At 42.3% G+C, this 23,403-nt stretch overlaps 1 protein-coding gene across 4 annotated transcripts in view; it reads left to right on the top strand.

Moving 5' to 3' along the window:
- The window catches only part of ppp1r21 (protein phosphatase 1, regulatory subunit 21), a 64,749-nt gene that overhangs the window by 16,722 nt on the left and 24,624 nt on the right, over window positions 1–23,403 (top strand). For 2 of the 4 annotated variants that reach the window (XM_055639593.1, XM_055639592.1), the window contains exons 5-13: window positions 4,310–4,474; window positions 12,458–12,516; window positions 12,620–12,714; window positions 13,342–13,394; window positions 17,832–17,981; window positions 18,159–18,260; window positions 18,375–18,463; window positions 20,802–20,938; window positions 23,307–23,399. In XM_055639593.1, the coding sequence (XP_055495568.1) occupies window positions 4,310–4,474; window positions 12,458–12,516; window positions 12,620–12,714; window positions 13,342–13,394; window positions 17,832–17,981; window positions 18,159–18,260; window positions 18,375–18,463; window positions 20,802–20,938; window positions 23,307–23,399 (943 nt within the window). The remainder of the gene's footprint in view (window positions 1–4,309; window positions 4,475–12,457; window positions 12,517–12,619; window positions 12,715–13,341; window positions 13,395–17,831; window positions 17,982–18,158; window positions 18,261–18,374; window positions 18,464–20,801; window positions 20,939–23,306; window positions 23,400–23,403) is intronic. The other 2 variants (XM_055639596.1, XM_055639595.1) reach the window with 1 other exon arrangement.

Raw genomic sequence — 23,403 nt, 5'->3', positions numbered from 1 at the left:
GGCAGAAAACATAATTCTTGTTATTTTGGTATTCAGCCATTATGTTATGTATAGATTTGGTAAACACCTGAGTGCTATGACCTATTTATTGGAACTTGCTGTGACCGATCTTCTGCCACCGAGATGCATGGGGCCGAGCCAATTGGGGATAGTTTTGCCGACTCGTAATTCACAAGTTACAGGAGTAGAATTAGGCCATTCAGCCCATCGTGTCTACTCCGCCATTCAATCATGGCTGATCTCTGCCTCCTAATCCTATTTTCCTGCCTTGACACCTGTTCTAATTAAAAAATGTAAATAAAATATCCACTGACTTGGCCTCCACAGCCTTCTGTGGCAGTGAGTTCCCCAGATTAACTACCCTCTGACTAAAGAGGTTCCTCCTCACCTCCTTTCTAAAAGACAATAAATAATAGGTGCAGGAGTAGGCCATTCGGCCCTTCGAGCCAGCACCGCCATTCAATGTGATCATGGCTGATCATCCCCAATCAGTACCCCGTTCCTGCCTTCTCCCCATATCCCCTGACCCCGTTATCTTTAAGAGCCTTATCTAGCTCTCTTGAACGTATCCAGAGAACCGGCCTCCACCGCACTCTGAGGCAGAGAATTCCACAGACTCGCAACTCTCTGTGTGAAAAAGTGTTTCCTCATCTCTGTTCTAAATGGCTTGTTTCAGAGTATACAAGCCCAGCCACTCCATTCTCTCAGCATATGACCGTCCCGCAATCCCAGGAATTAACCTTATAAATCTACGCTGCACTCCCTCAATAGCAAGACAAATTAGAGGGCCTTGCTCTAATTAGAGGACCAAAACTGCACACAATACTCCAGGTGTGGTCTCATTAGGGTCCTGTACAACTGCAGAAGGACCTCTTTGCTCCTTTCCTCATCTCCTCTTGTTATGAAGGCCAACATGTCATTCGCTTTCTTCACTGCCTGCTGTACCTGCATGCTTACTTTCATTGACTGATGGACAAGGACCCCCAGATACTGTTGTACTTCCCTTTTTCCCAACTTGACACCATTTAGATAATAATCTGCCTTCCTGTTTTTGCTACCAAAGTGGATAACCTCAAATTTATCCACATTAAACTGCATTTGCCATGCATCTGCCTACTCACCCAACCTGTCCAAGTCGCCCTGCATTCTCATAGCATCCTCCTCACAGTTCACACTGCCACCCAGCTTTGTGTCATCTGCAAATTTGCTAATGTTACTTTGAATCCCTTCATCTAAATCATTGATACATATTGTAAATAGCTGCGGTCCCAGCATCGAGCCATGCGGTACCCCACTAGTCACTGCCTGCCATTCTGAAAGGGACCCGTTAATCTACTCTTTGTTTCCTGTCTGCCAACAAATTTTCTATTCATGTCAGCACTCTACCCCCAATACCATGCGCCCTAATTTTGCCCACTGATCTCCTATATGGGACCTTATCAAATGCTTTCTGTAAGTCCAGGTACACTCCATCCACTGGATCTCCCTCATCCATTTTCCTAGTTACATCCTCAAAACATTCCAGAAGATTAGTCAAGCATGATTTCCCCTTCCTAAATCCACGCTGACTCGGACCGGTCCTGTTACTGCTATCCATAAGAGCGCCCTTTAATTCTGAGGCTATGACCTCTGGTCCTAGACTCTCCCACCAGTGGAAACATCCTATCCACATCCACTCTATCAATGCCTTTCATTATTCTGTAAGTTTCAATGAGATCCCCCCTCAACAGCGAGTAAAGGCCCAGTGCTGTCAAATGCTCATCATATGCTAACCCACTCATTCCTGGAATCATTCTTGTAAACCTCCTCTGGACCCTCCCCAGAGCCAGCACATCCTTCCTCAGATATGGGGACCAAATTTGCTCATCTGGTAATGCCCCTGTCTCACTTAAGAAACCTGAACGGAAACCTCTGGGGACTTTGCGCCCCACCCAAAGTTTCCGTGCAGTTCCTGGAGGTTGCTGGAGGTTGCAGGTGGTGGAAGCATGTAGGGAGACTGACAAAAACCTCCAGGAACCGTATGGAAACCTTGGGTGGGGCGCAAAGTCTCCAGAGGTTTCCGTTCAGGTTTCCTAAGTGGGACGGGCATAAAGGTGCATTTTTGCCCAAGATCACCTCGGTTGTGCCTTGTCGCCCATGATAATAATCAAGCTCTGTCACAGTCACCTGGCATTAGCTTGATTGAATTGAGCCTCCAGCTCGTTTTGGAATTCCCTTGGCTTTCTTGTACCGTGTGGGATCAACGTCCTTAAAATTCTCGGATCAAGCAGTGAAAGTGAATCTCCCTGTTCATCAACTTTCCTGGTTGGGATAGATCCTAATTGTCTTTGTCAGACAAAGTTATCAATGCATTTCTTGATAAAATCAGTGACAATTGAGGATACTCATTCGGGCTGGATGAAGTGGTGGTGAACAGGTTCCATTCCACTGTCTCGAGCCAGTCCTGACCCCTCGATCTCCTCCGACTACTTGCGTGTTTTTCTCTTCGTTGGTTCCTCGTGCTTCAGTCTCTGTCCGTAAGCTGGCAGGAGTTGCATTGACAGATGATCAGACTGGCTGAAATGAGGACAAAGGATGGAGCGAGCGGCATACTTGGTGTCATAGCAGTGCTCTAGAATGTTAACACCTCGCATGGGGCAGCGGATTCACTGATGGTGTTGCGGGAGTATGTTCCTGAAGTTAACTTGATGAAGCGAGATTGGGTCAAGTAGGTCTGTATTTCATATGAGAAGTAATCTCATTGACATTTACAAAATGCTGATAGTGTTCAATAGACAGTTGTAAGAAGGATGATTCCCTAGTCACCATCTCTGGTATCCTAGTCACAGGATATGTGATTACAAATATGTAAGGCCCAATAAGGATTTTTGTTACTGGAGCACATTGAACTAAAATTCTCTATCAAAAAGACTGTGCAGGCCAGGTCACTGAATTTGATATGGATTTTATGAAATGTCACCAAAGGGTTCGGGAAGAGACGGAATAGTATTCAGTTAGAGGATTGGCTATTGTTGTATTGAGTGGCAAAATAAACAGAGGGTTGAATGGCCTTCTCTTGCTATTTTTGTATTTTGTTTTTATGCTTCCATAATCTTTGTTGAGAGGGGAAAAACTTGAATTATTTTCCAGGCTTCACCATTAGTAGTGGTCTGTCCATATCTTACTCATCAGTAGTTCTTGAAACGAGGACAAAGGAAATACTTGCCTATGTGCTTCAGTGTCAGGAAGATTTATGTTCAAACCTTAGGTAATGTCATTTTATTTGTTTAAAACTATTTACTGCAATATTTATTTCTATTTTAAGTCATAACCTTGCAACAATGCTTTTGGTTTTTTTTATTTCAAAATTATTTTTAAATCATCACTATCCCATCAGCTGATTTGTATAAACCAATGATAAAATCATTTTTTTGTTGATTTGATGCTTCATTTGGCATTGTTGTCCTTTCACTCTAGGGGATCATCCATGTTCTCAATATTTACGGTTGTTGGTGACTGAAATCTTTGTACTATGAGCAAGGGTACTATTGGACTTTAGTATAGCTTGTTAATAAAGACCATTGGAATGGACCAGAGTATCAGAGATCCTGACAGCATTTAAAAAGCGCATAAAATCGCCTTGGCATAGAAGGCTTTGGTCCGTGCTGGAAGATGGGATTAATATGGGTGGGTACCTATTGATAAGCGTGGAAGGTCAAGTGGCCTATTTTCATGCTGTATGACAGTGCCCCCTGGAGTTCTGCCTCAATGTGATTCATTTTTGTTGAGGAAGAGTAACGAGTGAAAGGACCTGTATTGCTTAAGGCAGATGTATGTTATTGCCAAGTTGAATTGACTGCATGATTGATGCTATCCTGAAGCTTGTTAGCTAATTTTCATTATGGAACTGGGCCTTGTGGTAATAGAGTTAATAAGCATTTTGGGAAATAATTAAATACAACTCTGGACTTCACTTAAACAAAATGACGGATATGGAGTTCCAAAATATCAATATTTGGAAGTACTTTGGGATGTTTTGTAATTGGGTTGCATTCATGCAGGTTCCTTGAGATTAAATATAAGGAATTTGCTATCAGTCAAAATAACCCTTACCATAAACTCCATGAGTTTCACTATTTGAAAGACTTTTGTTCTTGAGGAACCTTAACTATATAATTGAAGGGCAAAAATTTGAAATTATGTTTTAAAAGCCCAGGTTGAGAAGTTGTTGAGTGCAACTACTTTTTCAATAAGCTAGAGCATTAAAATCAAACTAACTCATTAATCTAACGGATGTGACTCCTCATTTTGTCTTTCCTTGAACACATAGGTTCAAGAAGCTCAAGAAAGACATAAGCAAATTGAAACTGAGCTCAGGGAACGATTGGTGGTGCTGGAGAGGGATGCTGTGCAGCATCATGATGTGGTCGATGGCTTGAAACAAAAATACATGGACGCCAATGAAAAACTTCAAAACGACAAAGCAAATTTAGAGGTCAGACCTTTTATCCCCTTTTTTTGTGCATGAGGTTTTATCATAAATGTTATCCTTTTTTTCCTTTGTTTTAAATTCAACATTCCTGACGGGGATGGGATTTTGTGCATCAATCCAACAGCTTTTTTGTTCTCAAAGGAAAAACACGAGACCTCCTGTGGTGTTTCACAGATGGAATCTTGACCTGAATTTTGTGTAGTCTCCTCAGATTCAGATTCAGATTCAATTTTAATTGTCATTGTCAGTGTACAGTACAGAGACAACGAAATGCATTTAGCATCTCCCTGGAAGAGCGACATAGCAAATGATTTGAATACAGGTGCACAACCTTTTATCCGAAAGCCTTGGGACCAGACACTTTTCGTAATTCAGAATTTTTCGGCTTTCGGAATGGAAGATTTTTAGCGTAGATTTTAACGGCTGGCTCAGTGGTAGAGTGCTCGGCTCATATCCGCAAGGTCGCGAGTTTGCGCCTCGATCCCAGCAGTTACTCGATTGCGAGTTTGAGTCTTCAATGTAGTTTTTTCTTGCAGAATAGGAGAGAATAGGGAGGGTTAGGCTGGGATCATTCTCTGCGAGATAATCTTAGTGCGGGAGACAAGTGTAGGAGAGGTGTACTGACTGTGTGGGCAGAACTTTGGAAGTGATTGCCCACCATTCTCAAAAGCCGCTGTGTCTCCCTGTCCCTCCAACTCCAGAGGAATCCGCTGCCCGATGCGCCGCTACGGTGACAAGTGGCAGTTCGCCCACAGCCCGAGCTGCGTCCCCTCATCCGCAACCCGGGTTCCTCTGGAGTTGGAGCGGGGCTGGTCTAGAGTTGTTGCTGGCTGTGAGTCTCTGGGATCTCCGTGCTTGCAGTGGGCCTGGGGGCCGGTGTCCCGATGAGGGGGCGCAGCTCGGGCTGTGGGCGAATTGCCACTTGTCGGTGTAGCGGCTCGTCGGAACGGTTCGGGCGCATCGGGGAGCGGCTTCTGGTGGTCCTGACGTCTCTCAGCTCCTGTCCCGGGGGATGGCCGGAGACGTCAGGACCAACAGGAACCCACTCCCCGATGCGCCGCTACAGCGACAAGTGGCAGTTCGCCCACAGCCCGAGCTGCGCCCCCTCATCCGCAACCCGGGTTCCTCTGGAGTTGGAGCGGGGCTGGGCTGGGCTAGAGTTGCTGCTGGCTGTGAGTCTCTGGGATCTCCGTGCTTGCAGTCGGTGTCCCGTTGGTTCCTGACGTCTCCGGTCACAATTTTGGAATGGAGCTGAGACTGGGAACTGTACCGCCCTTGCCCCCTCCCTCTGCAACTGCAAACAACCCCACAGTTCCCAGTCTCAGCTCCTGTACAGGGGGTGGCCGGAGACGTCACAGCCCGAGCTGCGCCCCCTCATCCGCAACCTCAAGACCAAGACACACTTTGCACACCATCAGCTTCGGTCCCTACGGGGAGCGTGTTCCTCTGGAATTGGAACGGGGCTGGGCTGCTGCTGGCTGTGGGTCTCTGGGGTCTCCGTGCTTGCAGTCGGCCTGGGGGCCGGTGTCCCGTTGGTCCTGACGTCTCCGGTGACTGGCCCTAGCTCCGACGTGAAGACAGTGCAAAGCCCTCGCGCCGGTACAATGGGCGGGGAGCTGGAGAGGGGAGGGAAGGGGTCACACACATGGCCGGGAAGCAGAGGGGTGTAGGTGGGGTGAAACTTAAGGGAGCGACAATTTGCTGCTGCCTGCCCGCTGAGTTAAAAAGTTCTCATGCAAGACTCACGATACACTGTGTATCGTGAGTCTACCGTGGGAACTTTTTTAACTCAGCGGGCAGGCAGCAGCAGATTGTCAATTATTAACCCTCGTGCAATATACCCTCACCTTCTCTTTTATGAATGGGGATTTAGTTCCCCTTTCTTCGAGGACCGACCGGAGGTTCCGCTGTCACCTCTGCGGGCCGCCCTCGGTGAACGTTTCAAGGACCTTTCTTCAAGGACTGAAAAAATGTCGCTATTCGGAGGTTTTCGTTATTTGGAACTTGCACCTGTAATGGATTTTTTAGTGAGTGAGCTTCTGTTCTCAGTATTGCTGTAGTTTGCAGCAAGCTAGAAAGGAAGTCACTTGTAATTTGCAGACTTTTGCGATGGTGTGTCAAGAGATATAGTTTTTTTTTGATGCGTAAAAGGAGGCAAATACTTAGGGTTTTATTTGTGTATTGCTTGATAATTATAAAAATGCACGAGTATGATCCAAAGCTATATCCTATAAATCCTGCTAAAATTAAACTTTTGCATCACTCCAGGGTATTGCACTTTTATTGGTACTTGAAAAACTATTCAGCTTGGTTTTAATGTTTTTCCAAATGATCCATTAAATCTTCCGGATTATGATAAAACTTGCAGTGTTTGTGATAAATGTAATCGAATCGCAATGATTAAAATGCTTGCAAGACTTTGAATATTTTTTTTGTTGAAAAGGGGTAAGAAAAAGAATGGTTCCTATTAGTGTTTAATAATCATACAAATTACAATTATTTTTAGGTCCTTGTCTGTAATTTTTTGAATAGCCCACATCCTTGCATCCCTATCCTCTGACAACTAACCCAACTGAGTCCAATTCCTACCAATCCTTACTGCTGATTGCAAAATAATCAGTTACACATTTAAACTGAAGCACTCTATGCATGCATGACATTCAAGTTTGTAAAGCTAAGGTCACCAAAGATGGAACAAGTGGAAGTATTTGATGAGATGGACAAAATGGAAGAGGTGGGATAGCCTTGATATTAAAGCATGGAATAAAAACTAGAAAAGATGGACTTTGCCCCAATAATTCATGTGCAATGACTGTGGATGGAGCTAAGATATAACAAGAGGCAGAAAATATTAATGGGAATTATACGTGGGTGTCAAAACACTTGTAGTTATGCATTGCAAAATTCAGAAATTAAAAGATAACAAGAATAATGGAATAGTTAATCCACAAATTTATTCAACTGAGGCACATATAGTCTGAGCATACACCAAAGTACAAATAATAGCTTGGAGGGTGAATTTGGGGATTGTATTAAAAATGTTTATTTTAGATCAATATATTGAATGAATGGGCTATTTTTAAATGTAGTATTGTGTAATGTGTATTGTGCAATGAAAAAGAGTTAATTGATCTGGTGGCCAAGTGGCCTTCAATGTAAAATTTAATCTGAATCTTTGGTCTTAATATGGAATATATTAAACTGCTAAGGCATTAAAGGGCCTGTCCCACTTTCACGACCTAATTCACGACCTTTTTTACTCGTGGACATTTTTCATCATGTTGAAAAAATGCCCCGACCCATTTGATGCCACGAGTACCTATGACTAGCATCACGACCTCCTACGACCTACCTACGATCTCATGACGACCATGCTGCGAGTATGAGTCAAGGGCAAACTCGGCAGAGGTTGTGAATTAGGTTGTGAAAGTGGTTAGGCCCTTAAGTGTATGTTGGCTTTGGTAAGATTGAAAACTACATTAACAGATATAAATGTAACTAGACTAAGTGGGACCCATTGGGCCCCTGTCAGACAGGTGGCCTGGTCCCCCAATGCAACACGTTCCCCCAATGTCATATTCCTCCACTCATAGCACCCAACTGCGCAGGCGCGGCTCAATTCCCCTCATCCCCAGCACTCCATCCCACTCCTCTTTACTCCCTCTTCTTTCCCCTCTCCTCGTCCCCTCCCCAATCCCTCCCTCATCTCTCCCTCCCTCTCCTTTCCCCTACCCTCAATCACTCTCTCCGTAACTCCTCTCACCTCCCTATCCCTCCTCACCTCCCCCATTTCCCTCCTATCCCTCTATTCACCACTCCCTACTTCCCCCACTCCCCCCTCCTCTCCCTCTATTCCCACTCTCCCTCCTCACCTCACTGTTCTTTCCCCTACCCTCAGTCACTCCCTCCCCCCCCATAATTTCCCTCCCTACGCCCCTTTCTCCCTCTATTCCCCACTCTCTTTCCTCAACTCCCCCACTTTCCCCTCCCTCTCTCTCCCTCAATTTCCTCCCCCCCCCCCCCCCCCCCCCCCCCCCCCCTCCTCACCTCCCTAGGATCTCGAGGTTCCCGCTCCTCTCCCTTCTTGCATGCTCTGGAGGAGCATCAGCCGGCAGTGCCCTCGTAGCCAGGCTCAGCGCCCACGCCTCGGGATCCCCGGCAGGTACGCCAAGCCAGCAGGCAGGCGGGCCGCGTTGGCGGGTAGATGGGCGCCGGCAGGGAGGTGTGATGCGGTCGGTGACTGACAGCGGAGGTTTTTACTGCTCCCCCAACGCAATATTCCAGCACTCGCCAGTTTCCCCACCCCCCAGCGCAACCTGTTCCCCCAACTTGGTGTGGGGAGGGGGGGGGGGGGGGGGGTGGTCAAAGGGATAACTATGGCTTTGCAATTTTGGTCCTTCTCTTGCTCAGAGCAAATTTTAGAACTATGTGCATTGAAGTCTCTATGGTTTTTGAGCTGTTGTCAGGAATGTGAAGTTGGAGAATGACCTTGATTAACTTTAGAAGCTGGTCTGTAAGTGGGATTGAATTATTTTACCACTGCGTTGCGAATTGGCTGTGCTACTTTCAAATCACATTTGGTCTGCGATGGAAAGTGTGTGGGAGGGAGGGGTGATGAGGAGGGAGCACTGCACTGAGTGAGGGGCGGTGAGGAGGGAGCACGGCGCTGTGGGAGGGAGCGAGACCGCGGGCTGTGGGGCTTCAGTGCGACTGGGCCAGGCAAAGGGGGTTGGTTTCCTGAGCATTCCGGCATGACACCCCATCCCGCCCCCCCCCCCCCGCGTAGAATCAGTGGTTTATGAAGTTAAAACCATTGGGGAGATGGTGAAGGCGGCCCCCTCCCCATGTGACATTGTGACATCATTCGAAGCTGCTTGAAGAATCTGAGTTGTTTGAAAGGTCGTATTTAAAAATACTTTAATGACTAACTTTTGAAATGTAGCATGAAATGTGAAGGGAACATGTTTATTGCATTGACGAGGTTAATGTGAGTTATAATCTGTAAAAATTTCAGCTCGAGCACGTAGCATTTTGTCGAAGATAGAAACACACACACACACACACACACACACACACACACACACACACACACACACACACACACACCCACACACACACACACACACACCCCGCCACACACACACACACACACACACGCCACACCCCCGCCACACACACCGCCCGCCACACCCGCCGCACACCCCCCACAACGCACCCCCCCACCTCCACCCCCCCACACACACACACCCCCACACACACGCCACCCAAACACACCCACACCACCCCCAGACACACACTCACACCCACACCCACACACACCCCACCACACCCCCCCGCCACACACACACCCTTCCACACCCCCCTTCTTCACCCCCTTCCCCCCCCCTTTCCCTTTTCAGATAAGGCGATTTTTGACATCATGCGTAAATATAATAATAATAATATATTTTATTGTCATTGCACATAAGCGCAACGAGTTTTGGTATGCAGCTTCCAACCGATGTCATAACATAAATAAATAATAAATTTGGATTTAGATGTCCCGAAAACATGGATTGTAAAAAGAACAGTAAAACAGTTCACAGACTAAAGTGCAGATGTGTCTGTGCGACGTGACCATCCAAGGGAGACAGTCCAGGGGGGATGGGGGGCACTCAGCAGGGCCGGTTCAGAGCTGCTATAGCTCTGGGAATGAAGCTGTTCCTGAGTCTGGAGGTTCGGGCGTAGAAGGCATTGTAACGTCTGCCGGAGGGAAGTAGTTCGAACAGTCCATTACAAGGGTGTGAGGAGTCTTTATGGATGCTGACGGCCTTCCTGTGGCACCGTGTGTGGTAGATGCCCTCCAAGGCTGGTAGCTGTGTCCCAATAATCCTCTGCACTCTGTGGACGACGCACTGAAGAGCTCTCCTCTCCGCCTCCGTGCAGCTGAGATACCACACAGAGATGCCATACGTTAATATGCTCTCTGTGGTGCAGCGGTAGAAGGTTGTCAGCAGCTGTTGGGGCAGACCAGTCTTTTTTAATGTCCTCAGGAAGAACAATTGTTGCCTTCTTGACCAGCATAGCGGTGTTGGTGGACCATGTGAAGTCCTCTGAAATGTGAGTGCCCAGAAACTTAAAGCTGGACACTCTCCACACTTTCCCCGTAGGTGGAGATTGGGACGTATTCTCCATTATGGGACCTCCTGAAGTCAATAATCAGCTCCTTGTAAACATTTCACCGTTAGCGTGTGTGTTTTCGAGGAGATGTGAAACATACACGAACATCACACAAATAAATACACATCCAAGATCAGAGTTTTATAAGTATAGAGATATAGATAGACTAAGCAATTGATAACATTTAACAAGGAATACATATTAATTGAGGTTAAAACAGGGATTTGGTATTTATTGTGCAGGAAAGAACTGCAGATGCTGGTTTAAAGCGAAGATAGACACAAAATGCTGGAGTAATTCAGTGGGACAGGCAGCATCTCTGGAGAGAAGGAATGGGTGACATTTTGGGACTGAAGAATGGTCACGACTCAAAACCGGTCCTTGATGTAACACATTTTGAGGAAAAAGAGAAGAAAATAAATCCTATAATTTGTGTTTCCACAATGCGAATTGAACATAACATGATCAATTATTTAAAGAATGTGGGCCTAAGTAGTTATAATGTAATTTCATTTGGGAACTGGAGAACCACTTCAAAATTACTTTGGAATTTGGCAAACAGGAAAAGTTACCCTGGGAGAAAAAAATTGTTTTCACGTAGCCTCCCCGCAGTAATCCCACAATGTTGTCCCTTAAGAGTACAGCTGCTAAATTCACCGCAGGTGGTCATTGCAATTGGAAAGCGATTGCTTCTAATGATGCTTTTGTAATATTGCTCTATTTTAAAAAAAAATGTAACCTACAGCCTTTAGTATTTTTTAGTTTGCAGTAACAAAAATCACTTAGAATGATCAAAAAGACCTCTACTTTAAAAATCCTGTAGGGAAAAATAACTTTATTGCCAGTCTGGAACTATTTATCCTCTAACCTCCTTTTCCCCATTGACACAATCTGTTTTATAATGCAATTTTCTATAACATAAAGTTTCTTGGGAACTCGACAATCATGTTATAACAGAACTGCCTTTAATCACTAGAATTTGTCTATGATTGGAGAGTTAAAGCCCTGTCCCACGGTAGAGTTCATTCCAAGAGCTCTCCTGAGTTTAAAAAAAATAAATCAAACTTGTAGTAAGCACGGAGAATGAACGTAGCGGGTACGTCGGAGCTCGGGGACGTCTCTTAGTGGCCTGTAATGCTAACGGCAGATACTCGGAAAGACTCGTTAACGGCAGATACTCGGGAAGACTCGCTAACGGCAGGTAAGCTCGGGAAGACTCATGAAGATTTTTCAACATGTTGAAAAATGTCCACGAGAGCCCCGAGTACCGACGAGCAACCATTACCGTAAATCTCCGAGTTCGAATCGGGGCAAACTCGGGAGAGCTCTTGGAATGAACTCGTACCGTGGGACAGGGCTATAAAGAGTGAAACCAAGGGCTGTTTGAGCTGCCAAGATTTCTAACAAAATTTGTGTAGTATGATGCAGTGGCAGAGGGGAGAGAAAGTTAATATTAAACTGATGACATGTATAACATTGGTGCCATTTCATCAGTCTGAGATGGTTGCAAACATGATTTGAGAGGTTTAAATACGAAGTTTCAGGAACAATCTGTATTTTCTAGTAATGTGATAAACACTTCCAGCATTTGTGATAAGGAAACCAGGTTAAGGATGAGGTGATAGTTTGAAGGACCCAAGAGGGGAAAGGTGAGTTTTTGTAAAAGAGAGATGATGTTGGGTTTGGTGTTAACACTGCCTGAGGAAAGGAAATGGCTTCCAAACAATATGCTGAGTGAACAATCATATGTTGAATTTTTATGAAACTATTTGCAATACAAAGGGTGCTTAAAGTTTTTTTTTTCTTAAAAACACAATATTTTTACAGGTGAAATCGCACTCATTGGAAAGAGAAGCAAAAGATTGTAGACTCCGGGCGGAAGAATGGTAAGACAATGCCAGGATTTAATTTGCTGTTTTGCTGACGTTTACATTTTTGCAGCAGAGCATATCTGGTGAATCATCTTAATTTCTTTATTTTTAAATGCAGCCAACAACAACTAAAGAATGTCCATGCTGATCTAAGTAAGCGATTGGACCAGTCAACAAACATTATTCAAGAAAAATTACCTTTCAATGATACAAGTATGTTTCCTTCCTGTGCAAGTTAACATTTGTAATTGCAGTTATATAATAAGCATTGTTTTAGTGTATGGAATTTTATATACAGCATTTGTGGACTTGGAGCCCCAAAATCACATTGTGCTGTAATGAACAATTGATTGGGACTATTACACCTATTCTGTATATTTCCACTAGTGTTATCTGAACTAGAAGGGTGCGGTGGTGGGGGGGTGAACCTAAATTATTGTTATCTCTTTTAAGATTCTATCAGTTTTCAAGTAAAGTAATTTTAGATAATTTACGAAAGGCAGATGAATATATTGCAAATAAAAGTGTTGGAAGTACTCATCGGGCAGCAAATTGTCCATGTTTGGTATAGAAACATTGCATCAGAATATACTGAAAATATATATCCTGGAAGCATTGTAGAGATGCACTGGGCATTTTGTAAAGACTTATCTGATTTTCCTGAATGTAAATAGGGTAGTGGATTTTGCCGCTGATTTATTATCTCTAAGTGGATAGATACATTTTTGCTTGCTGTTTTAAGTGTGTTTGAACTGCTAGGCATTCGGTGGAAATTTAGAGTGCATATACTTCTGTTTTCAGAATATTTGTAATCACTGTTTTGTTCTTATTTCTAAACAGGGCTTGCAGAGTACTACACGTTGGATGTACCATCTCATGATCGGAGGCATCAGGTACGTAATCAAGAAATTGATGTTGGGGAATCTTTGGGAAAGGCTAAACTTGGAATATCAGAACAAAGTAAAATTTAAGTCTGGTGTGGAAATTACAACTGCTTTTCAACACTATTTAACAATGAGATTTGAACACTAATTAAATGCAGTTCTGTGATCAGGTATAGTACAACTGTCTCAAATCTAGTTTTGATACAATTTTTTAATTCAAAATTATTTAAAGATTGCAACATTATCCCAGGTTAGTTAAAGTTTTAAATTTGTTGCGTGAATTTGCTGCTCTTTTGGTTGTTTCGGATTCAATCTGATCAACGTAGTTACTTATCACTATTTATTTTGGGGGTTTTGATTTGGACCTATGGTTCGTACATATGCACACTTAAAGTCAAAATGAGAATACACAGTACTTGGCTCTCAGGAGGCTAGTCCTGGAATGACAATGCTAAGAGAATAAGCACTAATAAGGTTCATTATTATTATTATTATATAATACAGAAATATATTTCTAACGAAGCTGCTGTGCTGAGAAGGCTGTTCTACCATTTTGCCTCTGACATTGCTGAGCTGGAACCTTGTGTAAATCTCTGCCCTCACTTTGCTGTGTCGGGGTCGGGTGCAAATCCAGCTATAAATCACCCGATGGTCAGCAATATGAGTGTGGGCCATTGTTGGGAACTGACAACAACAATTACAAAGAACATTACAGCAACAGACCCTTTGGGCAACAATGTCTGTGCTGACCATGATGCCAAGACCAACTCTTATCTGCCTGCACATAATCCATATCCCTCCATTCCTTGCATATCCATGTGCTTATCCAAAAGTCTCATAATGCCACTATTGTATGTGCCTCCACCACCACCTTCTGTCTGTGCATTCCAGGCACTCAATAACTTTTTAAAAAAAATGCCCCCTGCATCTACTTTATCCTTTCACTTTAAATCCATGTGTTGGCAGGTCTCCCTTATCACCTGTTTAATGTAGTGGGAGCTACTCTGTCTCTGCTGGCTCAAAGATGTCACTATAGTAACTACCTCACCCGAGGAAGGGAGATGGCTGCTTCCATCATATCCAACCATTGATGCGGAAGACCACTGCATACAGATGATCTTATAACACATGGAGCAGATGCAGCCAGTCTCCAACAATGGCATGCAATCATTCTGCCAGCCAGCTTGCCCTACCATTCATACTGTGTGAGTGGTCGCCCTCTTTTCCATGGCCTAGCCAACATCCGTCTCTCCACAATGAGCGGTGGACAATTCATTGCTGGCAGAGAATCAGCGGATGGCTGGGACTCATACTGGGTTCCCCTCACGTTAGTACATTACTGGGAAGAATAGGAACTTGCTCCCAATTTCCAGCACAACAGGAGAATCAAGAGAGCTATAACAAATCAGCACTTGATGGGTGTGTGGAAATAGTACAAAGTGGGTTAATTAGTGTGATAAAAATCATGCCTTGGCTTTGTTTTAGTTTGAACTATGCAACAGAACTCTGGAATGTGTTTTGTGATCAGTCAGAATTTATAAATTATTTGTCCATCACTGTTGAATACGTTCCCTTTTTAATATTTTGAGAAATTATTCTGTCAGTGTTATGCACTGATAACATAAAACTGATGTTTCAATCCAGTGGACTAGAATTAAATCAGCAATCGCAGTCGATGTGGCTTTAAACATCTGTTTCCTTTCACTTAGCCAACAAAAATATGCTTCAGTGCAATCAGATGTGCAAGCCCTCAAAGGATAAAACTGGCGAGTGTTTTCCACATAACTTAGTCATAATTACATCAATTCCATAAGTAATACGTGAAGGAAATTTATGAAGGCAGGCCATAATATTTGAATTATTCTTTAAAGGAGTCAAAATAACAAAACCTTTTGACACATTCGTGAACCGCTGTAACCTGATAATCAATGTACAGGAATATCATTTCCTCCAATTCGGACAGCGTGTGAAACAAAAATTGTAAGATTTCCATTTCCAAGTTGAGGTGGGCCTGATTTTTGCAGCAGACTTGGATGATTGCACCCCTGGTCAATCAGGATTCCCTCTGCCTCTCTTCAGTCTCATGCCACATTTTTTTCCCTCGAGATTGTGGAATGGAACTTGAACCCATGCCATCTGACTCGGAGGCTGCTAACTGACCCATAGAAGAGTATCCCTATACTTGAACAATCAACTATCATTATCACTACTACCAGACAGATTATCTGGTCATATCGTGTTGTTGGATTTGTGCCCTTTTTTGCTAATTGATTGCCATGTTGTTTAACACACATTGGCTGCTGCATTTCTGTAAATCTATGCTTATACTAGACACTGAGTATAAAGTGTTTTGGATATCCTGAGGCCACAATATATCTAATTTCAGTTTGATATTTTAAACCAATTCGTTAATCTCAAGAATTCTTGTGGTGGGATAAAGATGGGGAGACTAAATCTTTACAGTGACTCCTATCATATTATGCTTTTGAGGTTGGAAGTCTGTGAAACTCTTGTGCATCAGCACACTTTGTAATATAGTAACCACAAATATTTTGTCCCCTTTGCTGCATAGATGTTGCAGGTTCAGGAAACAGGTGTTTATGCGTGCTATTTTCATGATATTTATTTTAGTTGTTTATCTTTTTTTAATATTTTACCTTGTATGTATTGTTAGCTTTTAGAAATGTTTGAATGGTGCACTGACTGGCTGACATTTTTTAATTTTGTTGTACATGGTTCATGTTACAATGACAATAAAGAAACTATTCTATTCTATATTACTGGACAATGAACCTGTAGTGCCTTTGTTCTTTAAAAAAAAAATCTCTAACTTTACTCTTAATTTTACCTTGGGGTTTGGTGGGGGAGTGGGAGTTTATGTTTGAGAGTTTAGAGATACAGCGCAAAAACAGGCCCTTATGCCCACCGAGTCAGCACTGACCAGCGATCCCTGCACATTAACACTATCCTAAACACACTAGGGACAATTTACATTTACACCGAGCCAATTAACCTACAAACCTGTACGTCTTGGACACGCTAGAGGCAGGAAGCATGTTGTGGGAGTCCAGAACCAGGGGCCACAGTTTAAGAATAAGGAGTAAGCCATTTAGAACGGAGATGAGGAAACACTTTTTCTCACAGAGAGTGGTGAGTCTGGAATTCTCCGCCTCAGGTTCTCTGGATGCTTTCAAGAGAGAGCTAGATAGGGCTCATAAAAATAGCGGAGTCAGGGGATTATGGGGAGAAGGCAGGAACAGGGTACTGATTGGGGATGATCAGCCATGATCACATTGAATGTCGGTGCTGGCTCGAAGGACCAAATGGCCTGCTCCTGCACCTATTGTCTATTGTCTTTGGAATGTGGAGGAAACAGAAGATCTCGGAGAAAACCCCCAAAGTCACGGGGAGAACGTACAAACTCCGTACAGACAGCACCCACAGTATGGAATGGAATATTTAATTCCTAAATATGAGGACATTTTAAACATGGTCAATGACATTAGCTTTTATGTGTATTGTGATTATGTTTGTTTTGGGTGTCTAGCCTGTATGGTTTTCTCTTTTGTTATATTTTAACAAAATGTATATATTAAAACTGCCTTTTGCTAGTTCCAAATAAATGTAACCTATTATGCTTCTAATGTTTTGTTTCTCAAGGTACCACAAAAATATTTTAATATTTGTGTTGAGATTAACTGTGTACAAACCAGAAGGCTGTAAATGTCACCACTATATTTACACTAATATCTGAAAATATTCATCAAATTTGATGATAAAACTCAGGAAAAATTATGCCATGTGTTTTTCACAGTTGGCCCTAGTATTGTACTCCTTTTTGGGTAGTTCCTTGAGGTCAAGTGTGATTCGTTTCTCTACCAGTTTTCAGAGTTTTTCAGTTGTCAATGAGGCCAAAGTGGGACTGGCACACTCATAGATGGGGTAAGAAAGACTTTATTGGGTGGAATCTATTGGGAGATGGTGCACATCTTTCACTGTTTATACTGGGATTCTGTGTTCCAAATGCTCCTCTTCCCATGAGTCAGTCAGGATATTACATATTATTAGTAGGGCTTTAAGAACAAGCTTGAACTACTTTTCCTATATCCATCAGTAATCTCTTTCAGTAATGGTTGAATGTAAACAACGGCAGCAGATGTGGAGCAATTGGTCCCTTTGGGCCTGTTCTCACTTACAGTAAGATCATGGCTGATCCAGTCTTGGGCCTCAACCTATATTTGCACTGAAGCCTGGAGATCAGAACATTTCTTGGGTTCATTTCTTGTTCTGTGATGAGTTAACTCGACAATGTGGTCATTATTGTGTTCTGTGTAAATTCACCATTTACGGGACAATGGTGGAAATAAGAATATAAGTCAAGAATATGACAGTTAAAATGTACTATGTCAAACTATCCTACATAAATCTGTAACTGTTAAATTTCAGTTAAAAGCTCGTGATGTGAGTGGACAGGCAGTAGCTTTTTGTCAAGACTTGGTTGGAGCGTTGCTGAATTTTCATACGTATACAGAGCAAAGAATTCAGATCTATCCCATAGATTCTGCAACGGATGTTATATCACCTTTGAACCAAAAGGTACACTTTATTACGGTGGCAACAAATGGTATTTATAGTTGGTTTTTAAACTAATTAAATATTCCAGGGCACACCATACAAGCTATTTGGAACTGATCTGCCTAAGGCCATTGAATAAAATTGTATTTTTTAGAAGAATTATACATACATTTCATTATTTCTCACTTTATTTTTCAGTATTCTCAATACCTACATGAAAATGCTTCGTATGTTCGTCCTCTAGAGGAAGGGATGTTGCACTTATTTGAAAGTGTTACTGAAGAAAGTGTTACTACACTGGTAAATTTATTAAAGTTGGCTTTTATATGGATGCTAATCCTTTAAATTTTAAATATACTATAATTGTGGATTGTGCATACCACCGAGAATCTGCCCTTTTCCTGTTTTCCCTAGGAAACTGCTGTGAAGCTTAAACCATTTTCAGAAGTCTTTACTTCTTATGTTTGCTTTCTAAAGAAGATTCTACCGTACCAATTGAAAAGGTGGGCTCTGTTGATCATCATAGTTTTGTAAACAACAAAGTGCAGTGCTTTGTGTGCCAGTTAACAATGAACGACTGTTTCAAGCTTTGCGTTTCAATCCTTCTGATATGGAAGTCATAGCAACTTTTTCTTCACTTTATCCATGGACGTGATTACAGGTCAGCCAGACTGCATGAAATTGTAATTTGTTTAGTGATTAGGGCTGTTCCATGTGAATAACCACTTCTGTAAAAACAATAGACAATAGGTGCAGGAGTAGGCCATTTGGCCCTTCGAGCCATCAACACCATTCACTGTGATCATGGCTGATCATCCACAATCAGTACCCAAATCCCTTCTCCCCATGTCCCTTCACTCCTCTATCTTTAAGAGATCTATCTAACTCTCTCTTGAAAGCATCCAGATAATTGGCCTCCACTGCATTCTGAGGCAGAGAATTCCACAGATTCACAACATTCTGTGTGGAAAAAGGTTTTTCCTCATCTCTATTCTAAATGGCTTACCCCTTATTTTTAAACTGTGGCCTCTGGTTCTGGATTCTCCCAACATCGGGAACATGTTTCCTGCCTCTAGTGTCTCCAAACCCCTAATAATCTTATGTTTCAATAAGATCCCCTCTCATCGTAAATTCCAGAATATACTGGCGGAGCCACTCCATTCTATCGACATATGACAGTCCCGCCATCCCGGGAATTAACCTCATGAACCTACGCTGCACTCCCTCAATAGCAAGAATGTCCTTCCTAAAATTTGGAGACTAAAACTACACACAATACTCCAGGTGTGGTCTCACTAGGGCCCTGTACAACTGCAGAATGACCTCTTTGCTCCTATACTCAACTCCTCTTGTTATGGCTAACATGCCATTTGCTTTCTTCACTGCCTGCTGTACCTGCATGCTTGCTTACAATGTCATTCAACTAATAAAAACATTTTATCTCTTGATTGCTGAATTAATGCAACTTTGCCAGAGGATCATCTGAGGCTATAGTCAAGCAATTCAGCATCAAAACTTCTGAATCTGATTTTGTAGACAAAAGTAAATAACCATTTGATACAGTACTGCTACATCAATGACTGCTGTATAATCTTGGAAACAAGAACACAGGCATCAAATTTTATGCAATGATTATAATTTTGAAGCATAACATTGGAGTTCTCATTCAGCTTATGAAAAATGCTGTTACTTTGAATTAAAGCTGATATGAGACACTTGCTCAATCTACTGCTAAACATAATTAATTATTTTTCTGAATTGAATCTAATAATACCAACTCAAATGCTGGTCACCTATGAAAATAAGAATAGTCCAAATTATGCATTCATATGAGTGGTGCATAAATATTACTTACGGTTTCCCATTTGTTTTAAACTCTCCTGCTTTTCACAAGATTGATGGACTCCAATTTATGTGGTGAAAATTGAGCACAAAATTATTAATTTATGAAATTTAGAAGTCACTGTCATGGTTAATTGTTCTTCTCTAATTGCTCCTGAATTGTGGAGGCGGCTAAGTGTTAGCTAAATTGGTGGCCCTGGAGCCATTTAAGGGATAAACTGTGTAAGGACTGTGGTGTTTATATGACAGCCATGTAATTTCATGGTGCTTATTGCTGAGATTAGAGGTATTTGTTTAAAAAGCTCCAGATTTATTTTGTTACTGGTTTTTTAATATCGCCAAGGTTTGGAATTAGTCTCTTGATGAACGGTCCGGATCTTTTGTTACTAGTCCAGTAGCAGTCATACTGTATTTTACCACAGTAAATAAAAATAAAGTGTTTTTTCCATTGAACTAGATAAGTAACTTAACGAAGTCGAGGTTCATCAGAGAGCAGTGCTATGAATAAGTTTAAACCAGGCAGGTAACTTCCTTTGTTTAACAAAAGGCGATTTGTCAAAAGGATGGATTTAAAATCACTTATAGCTGTATATAGCTGATTCTGATCCTGGCTTTAATGTACAATCATCATAACAATTTTTAATTACAGTACATTCAAGCTATGCAGAATTTAAAATTTGCAATAGGCCATTTTCTATGTACATGGTTTCTTTCCAAGTGATTTATCGAACACCTGTTCTGCTTTACCTTGGGATTCGTAAGCATTCACTTCTAGTTATCAATGTTCCATATATTCTATTGCTAATTCTCTTTAATAACACATGATCTTTTTATATGCATGCACATTGTCTTTTCATTGTATCAATTAAACGCAAGAGGAAAATTTGGTTCATTTAGAAACATTTCAGTTATGAGTGATCTGTTCAGAAACGCTTAAGAATGACTGATTTGACTTGCGTGCTGACAAGCATTCATTATTTTGCTTTATTGAACTGGCAGTTTGGAAGAAGAATGTGAGCATTCGCTATGCACAGTTAACTTGCAAGCAAGGAACGTGGAACTGCAGAGTGACATGAAAAAATTTACTGCTATCTTTGAAAAGCTGCAGGTTTACATAAGTCTCCTTGCATTACCAAGTAAGTTCACAGAAAGGCATTGTTATTTTTTGTCATTTAAGATTTACACAACTGCCACATGTCCTCCTGAAAATATCCATCACCTGATTGATTCCATGGCTAGTTAGATGCATCTCAGTTTGGAGTGTAGCAGGACCAGAGGGTTGTCTTATTATGTACTTGTGGATTACAGGAGAGCAATGTTGTGGAAAGGATGAGTTGTGCTAATCTAATATTTGGCCTGAGTCATTGAAAGGGAGATTTAGCTGTGCACGGGATTTATTTAAAATGTAGAAACCAACCTTAAAATAATTCAAACTGCAACAGAATAATTAATACAATCTCATATTGGTAAAATTCTTGATTTAGTTTAGATGAGACATAAAGCATGGAAATGAGTCCTTTGGCCCACAGAGTCCACGTCGACCATCGACCATAAGTATGATGTCATAGAGCAGAATTTGGCCATTCTGCCCATCCAGTCTATTCCATCATTCAAACATGGCTGATCTATCTTTCCCACTAAACCCATTCTCCTGCTTTCTCCCGTAGCCCTCGACACCCGTATTAATCAAGAATCTGTCTATGTCCACTTTAAAACTACCCAATTACTTGGCCTCCATTGCTCTCTGTGGTTATGAATTCCACAGATTCACCACCTTCTGACTAAGGATATTCCTCCTTCTTTCTAAAGGTGTCCTTTTATTTTGAGACTATGTCTTTTGATCCCAGATTCTCCCACTTGTGAAAACATCCTCTTCACATCCACTCTATCCAGGCCTTTCACTGTTCGTTAAGTGTCAATGAGGTCCCCCCCCCTCCCCCCATCCTTTTAAACTCCAGCGAGTACAGGCTCAGAGCCATTAAACGCTTATCATATGTTAACCCAATTATCCCCGGCATCATTCTCGTAAACCAATTCTGGACCCACTACAACACCCACACATCCCTTCTGAGTTATGGGGCCCAAAACTGCTCTCAATATTGCAAAAATAGTCTGACCAGTACCTTATAAAGCCTCAGCATTATATCCCTGTTTTTTATATTCTAGTCCTCTCGAAATAAATGCCAGCATTGCATTTGCCTTCTGTACTACCGATTCGACTTGCAAATCAACGTTTTGGGAATCCTGCACCAGCACTCCCAAGTCCTTTCTCACCACTGATTTCTGAATCCTCTCCCCATTTAGAAAATAGTCTATGCCTTTATTCCCACTTCCAAAGTGCACTTTTCTATGCTGTATTCAACCTGCCACTTCTTTGCCCACTCTCCCAACCTGTCCAAGTCCTTCTGCAGACTCCCTGCATCGTCGACACTACCTGCCCTTCATCTATCTTCGTATCATCTGCAAACTTAGCTGCAAGGCCATCAATTCGTTCATCCAAATCAGTGTTATACAACATGAAGAGCAGAGACTCCAATACCAACCCATGCAGGCACCACTAGTCATCAGCAACCAACCAAAAGCCCCCTTTATTCCCACTCTATGCTTTTGCCATTCGGCCTCCTTTTTCCTTTCTATACATAACATTTCTTGGGATGATTCTTAATGCTACCTGCCTAAATTACCGTATTTCCCGGCAATGAAGACGTTATTTTTTACCCTAAAGTAAGGCCTGAAAATGTACCTGCGGCTTGGAGGCCGAAGGGTAGATTGTTAGCCAAGAAAGATTGTTAGCCAAGATAGCTAACTTAGCCAAGTTAGCTATCCTGCAGTACAGTGGCTGTAAAAGGACAGCACAGTTGGGGGTGGGGGTTAAAGAGTTCCTTCCTTCCATAGCGTGTGGGGAGTTTGGCCCAGGTCTGCACAGTTGTGGGGAGGGCAGGAGCGTTGAGAAGGAGGGGGTCGGGGATTATGCCAGCAACTCACTCAGTAGCTCGGGTGGCTGCGAGTGGCTGCCAAACACTTGATCCTGTCCCGCCAGCCTTTTTTCAAATGTAGCAACTCAAAATGGGGGTGCATCTTCGACGCAGGTGCGTCTTCATTGCCGGGAAGTACGGTATCTCCTGTCCCGTGTAAAATTACTTAGATTTTGAAATCTGAAATTTGAAAGGTTGATTAGTAGAAACTCATAGATCAAAGTAAAATTATCATCCAAGTTCAAATGCCCATTATTGAATTACATCATACTTGAATAGGGGAGCATGTAATAATTCTGCATTTTTCATTTATTTTTGGTAAAAACATGCCGAATACAATTTGTGTAGATAGTAAAATAGGGTTTTTTTTCTGGAACCTATTTGAAAGCTATATATTGAACAAACGGGTTAATACTGAATTTGTGCTGCTGGTTGTCGAGGAAGATTTAAATAAACCTCTTTTACTGTTTTTAATGGTAATGTTTGAAAATTAAATGTACTTTAACGTTATATCTTTTTTCTTTCTTAGGTACCAATCCTGAAATGTTGCTGCAGACAAACTACAATGTAGTTTTCACACAGCTTGCTGCTTGTCTGCATTCCTTGCATGATGTTATGAAAGGCAA

The sequence above is a fragment of the Leucoraja erinacea genome, chromosome 8 (assembly GCF_028641065.1).
Source record: "Leucoraja erinacea ecotype New England chromosome 8, Leri_hhj_1, whole genome shotgun sequence".
NCBI classification, from domain to species: Eukaryota; Metazoa; Chordata; class Chondrichthyes; order Rajiformes; family Rajidae; genus Leucoraja; species Leucoraja erinaceus.
Note: the sequence above shows the minus strand (reverse complement) of the source record. Positions and strands in the feature narration are given on the sequence as shown.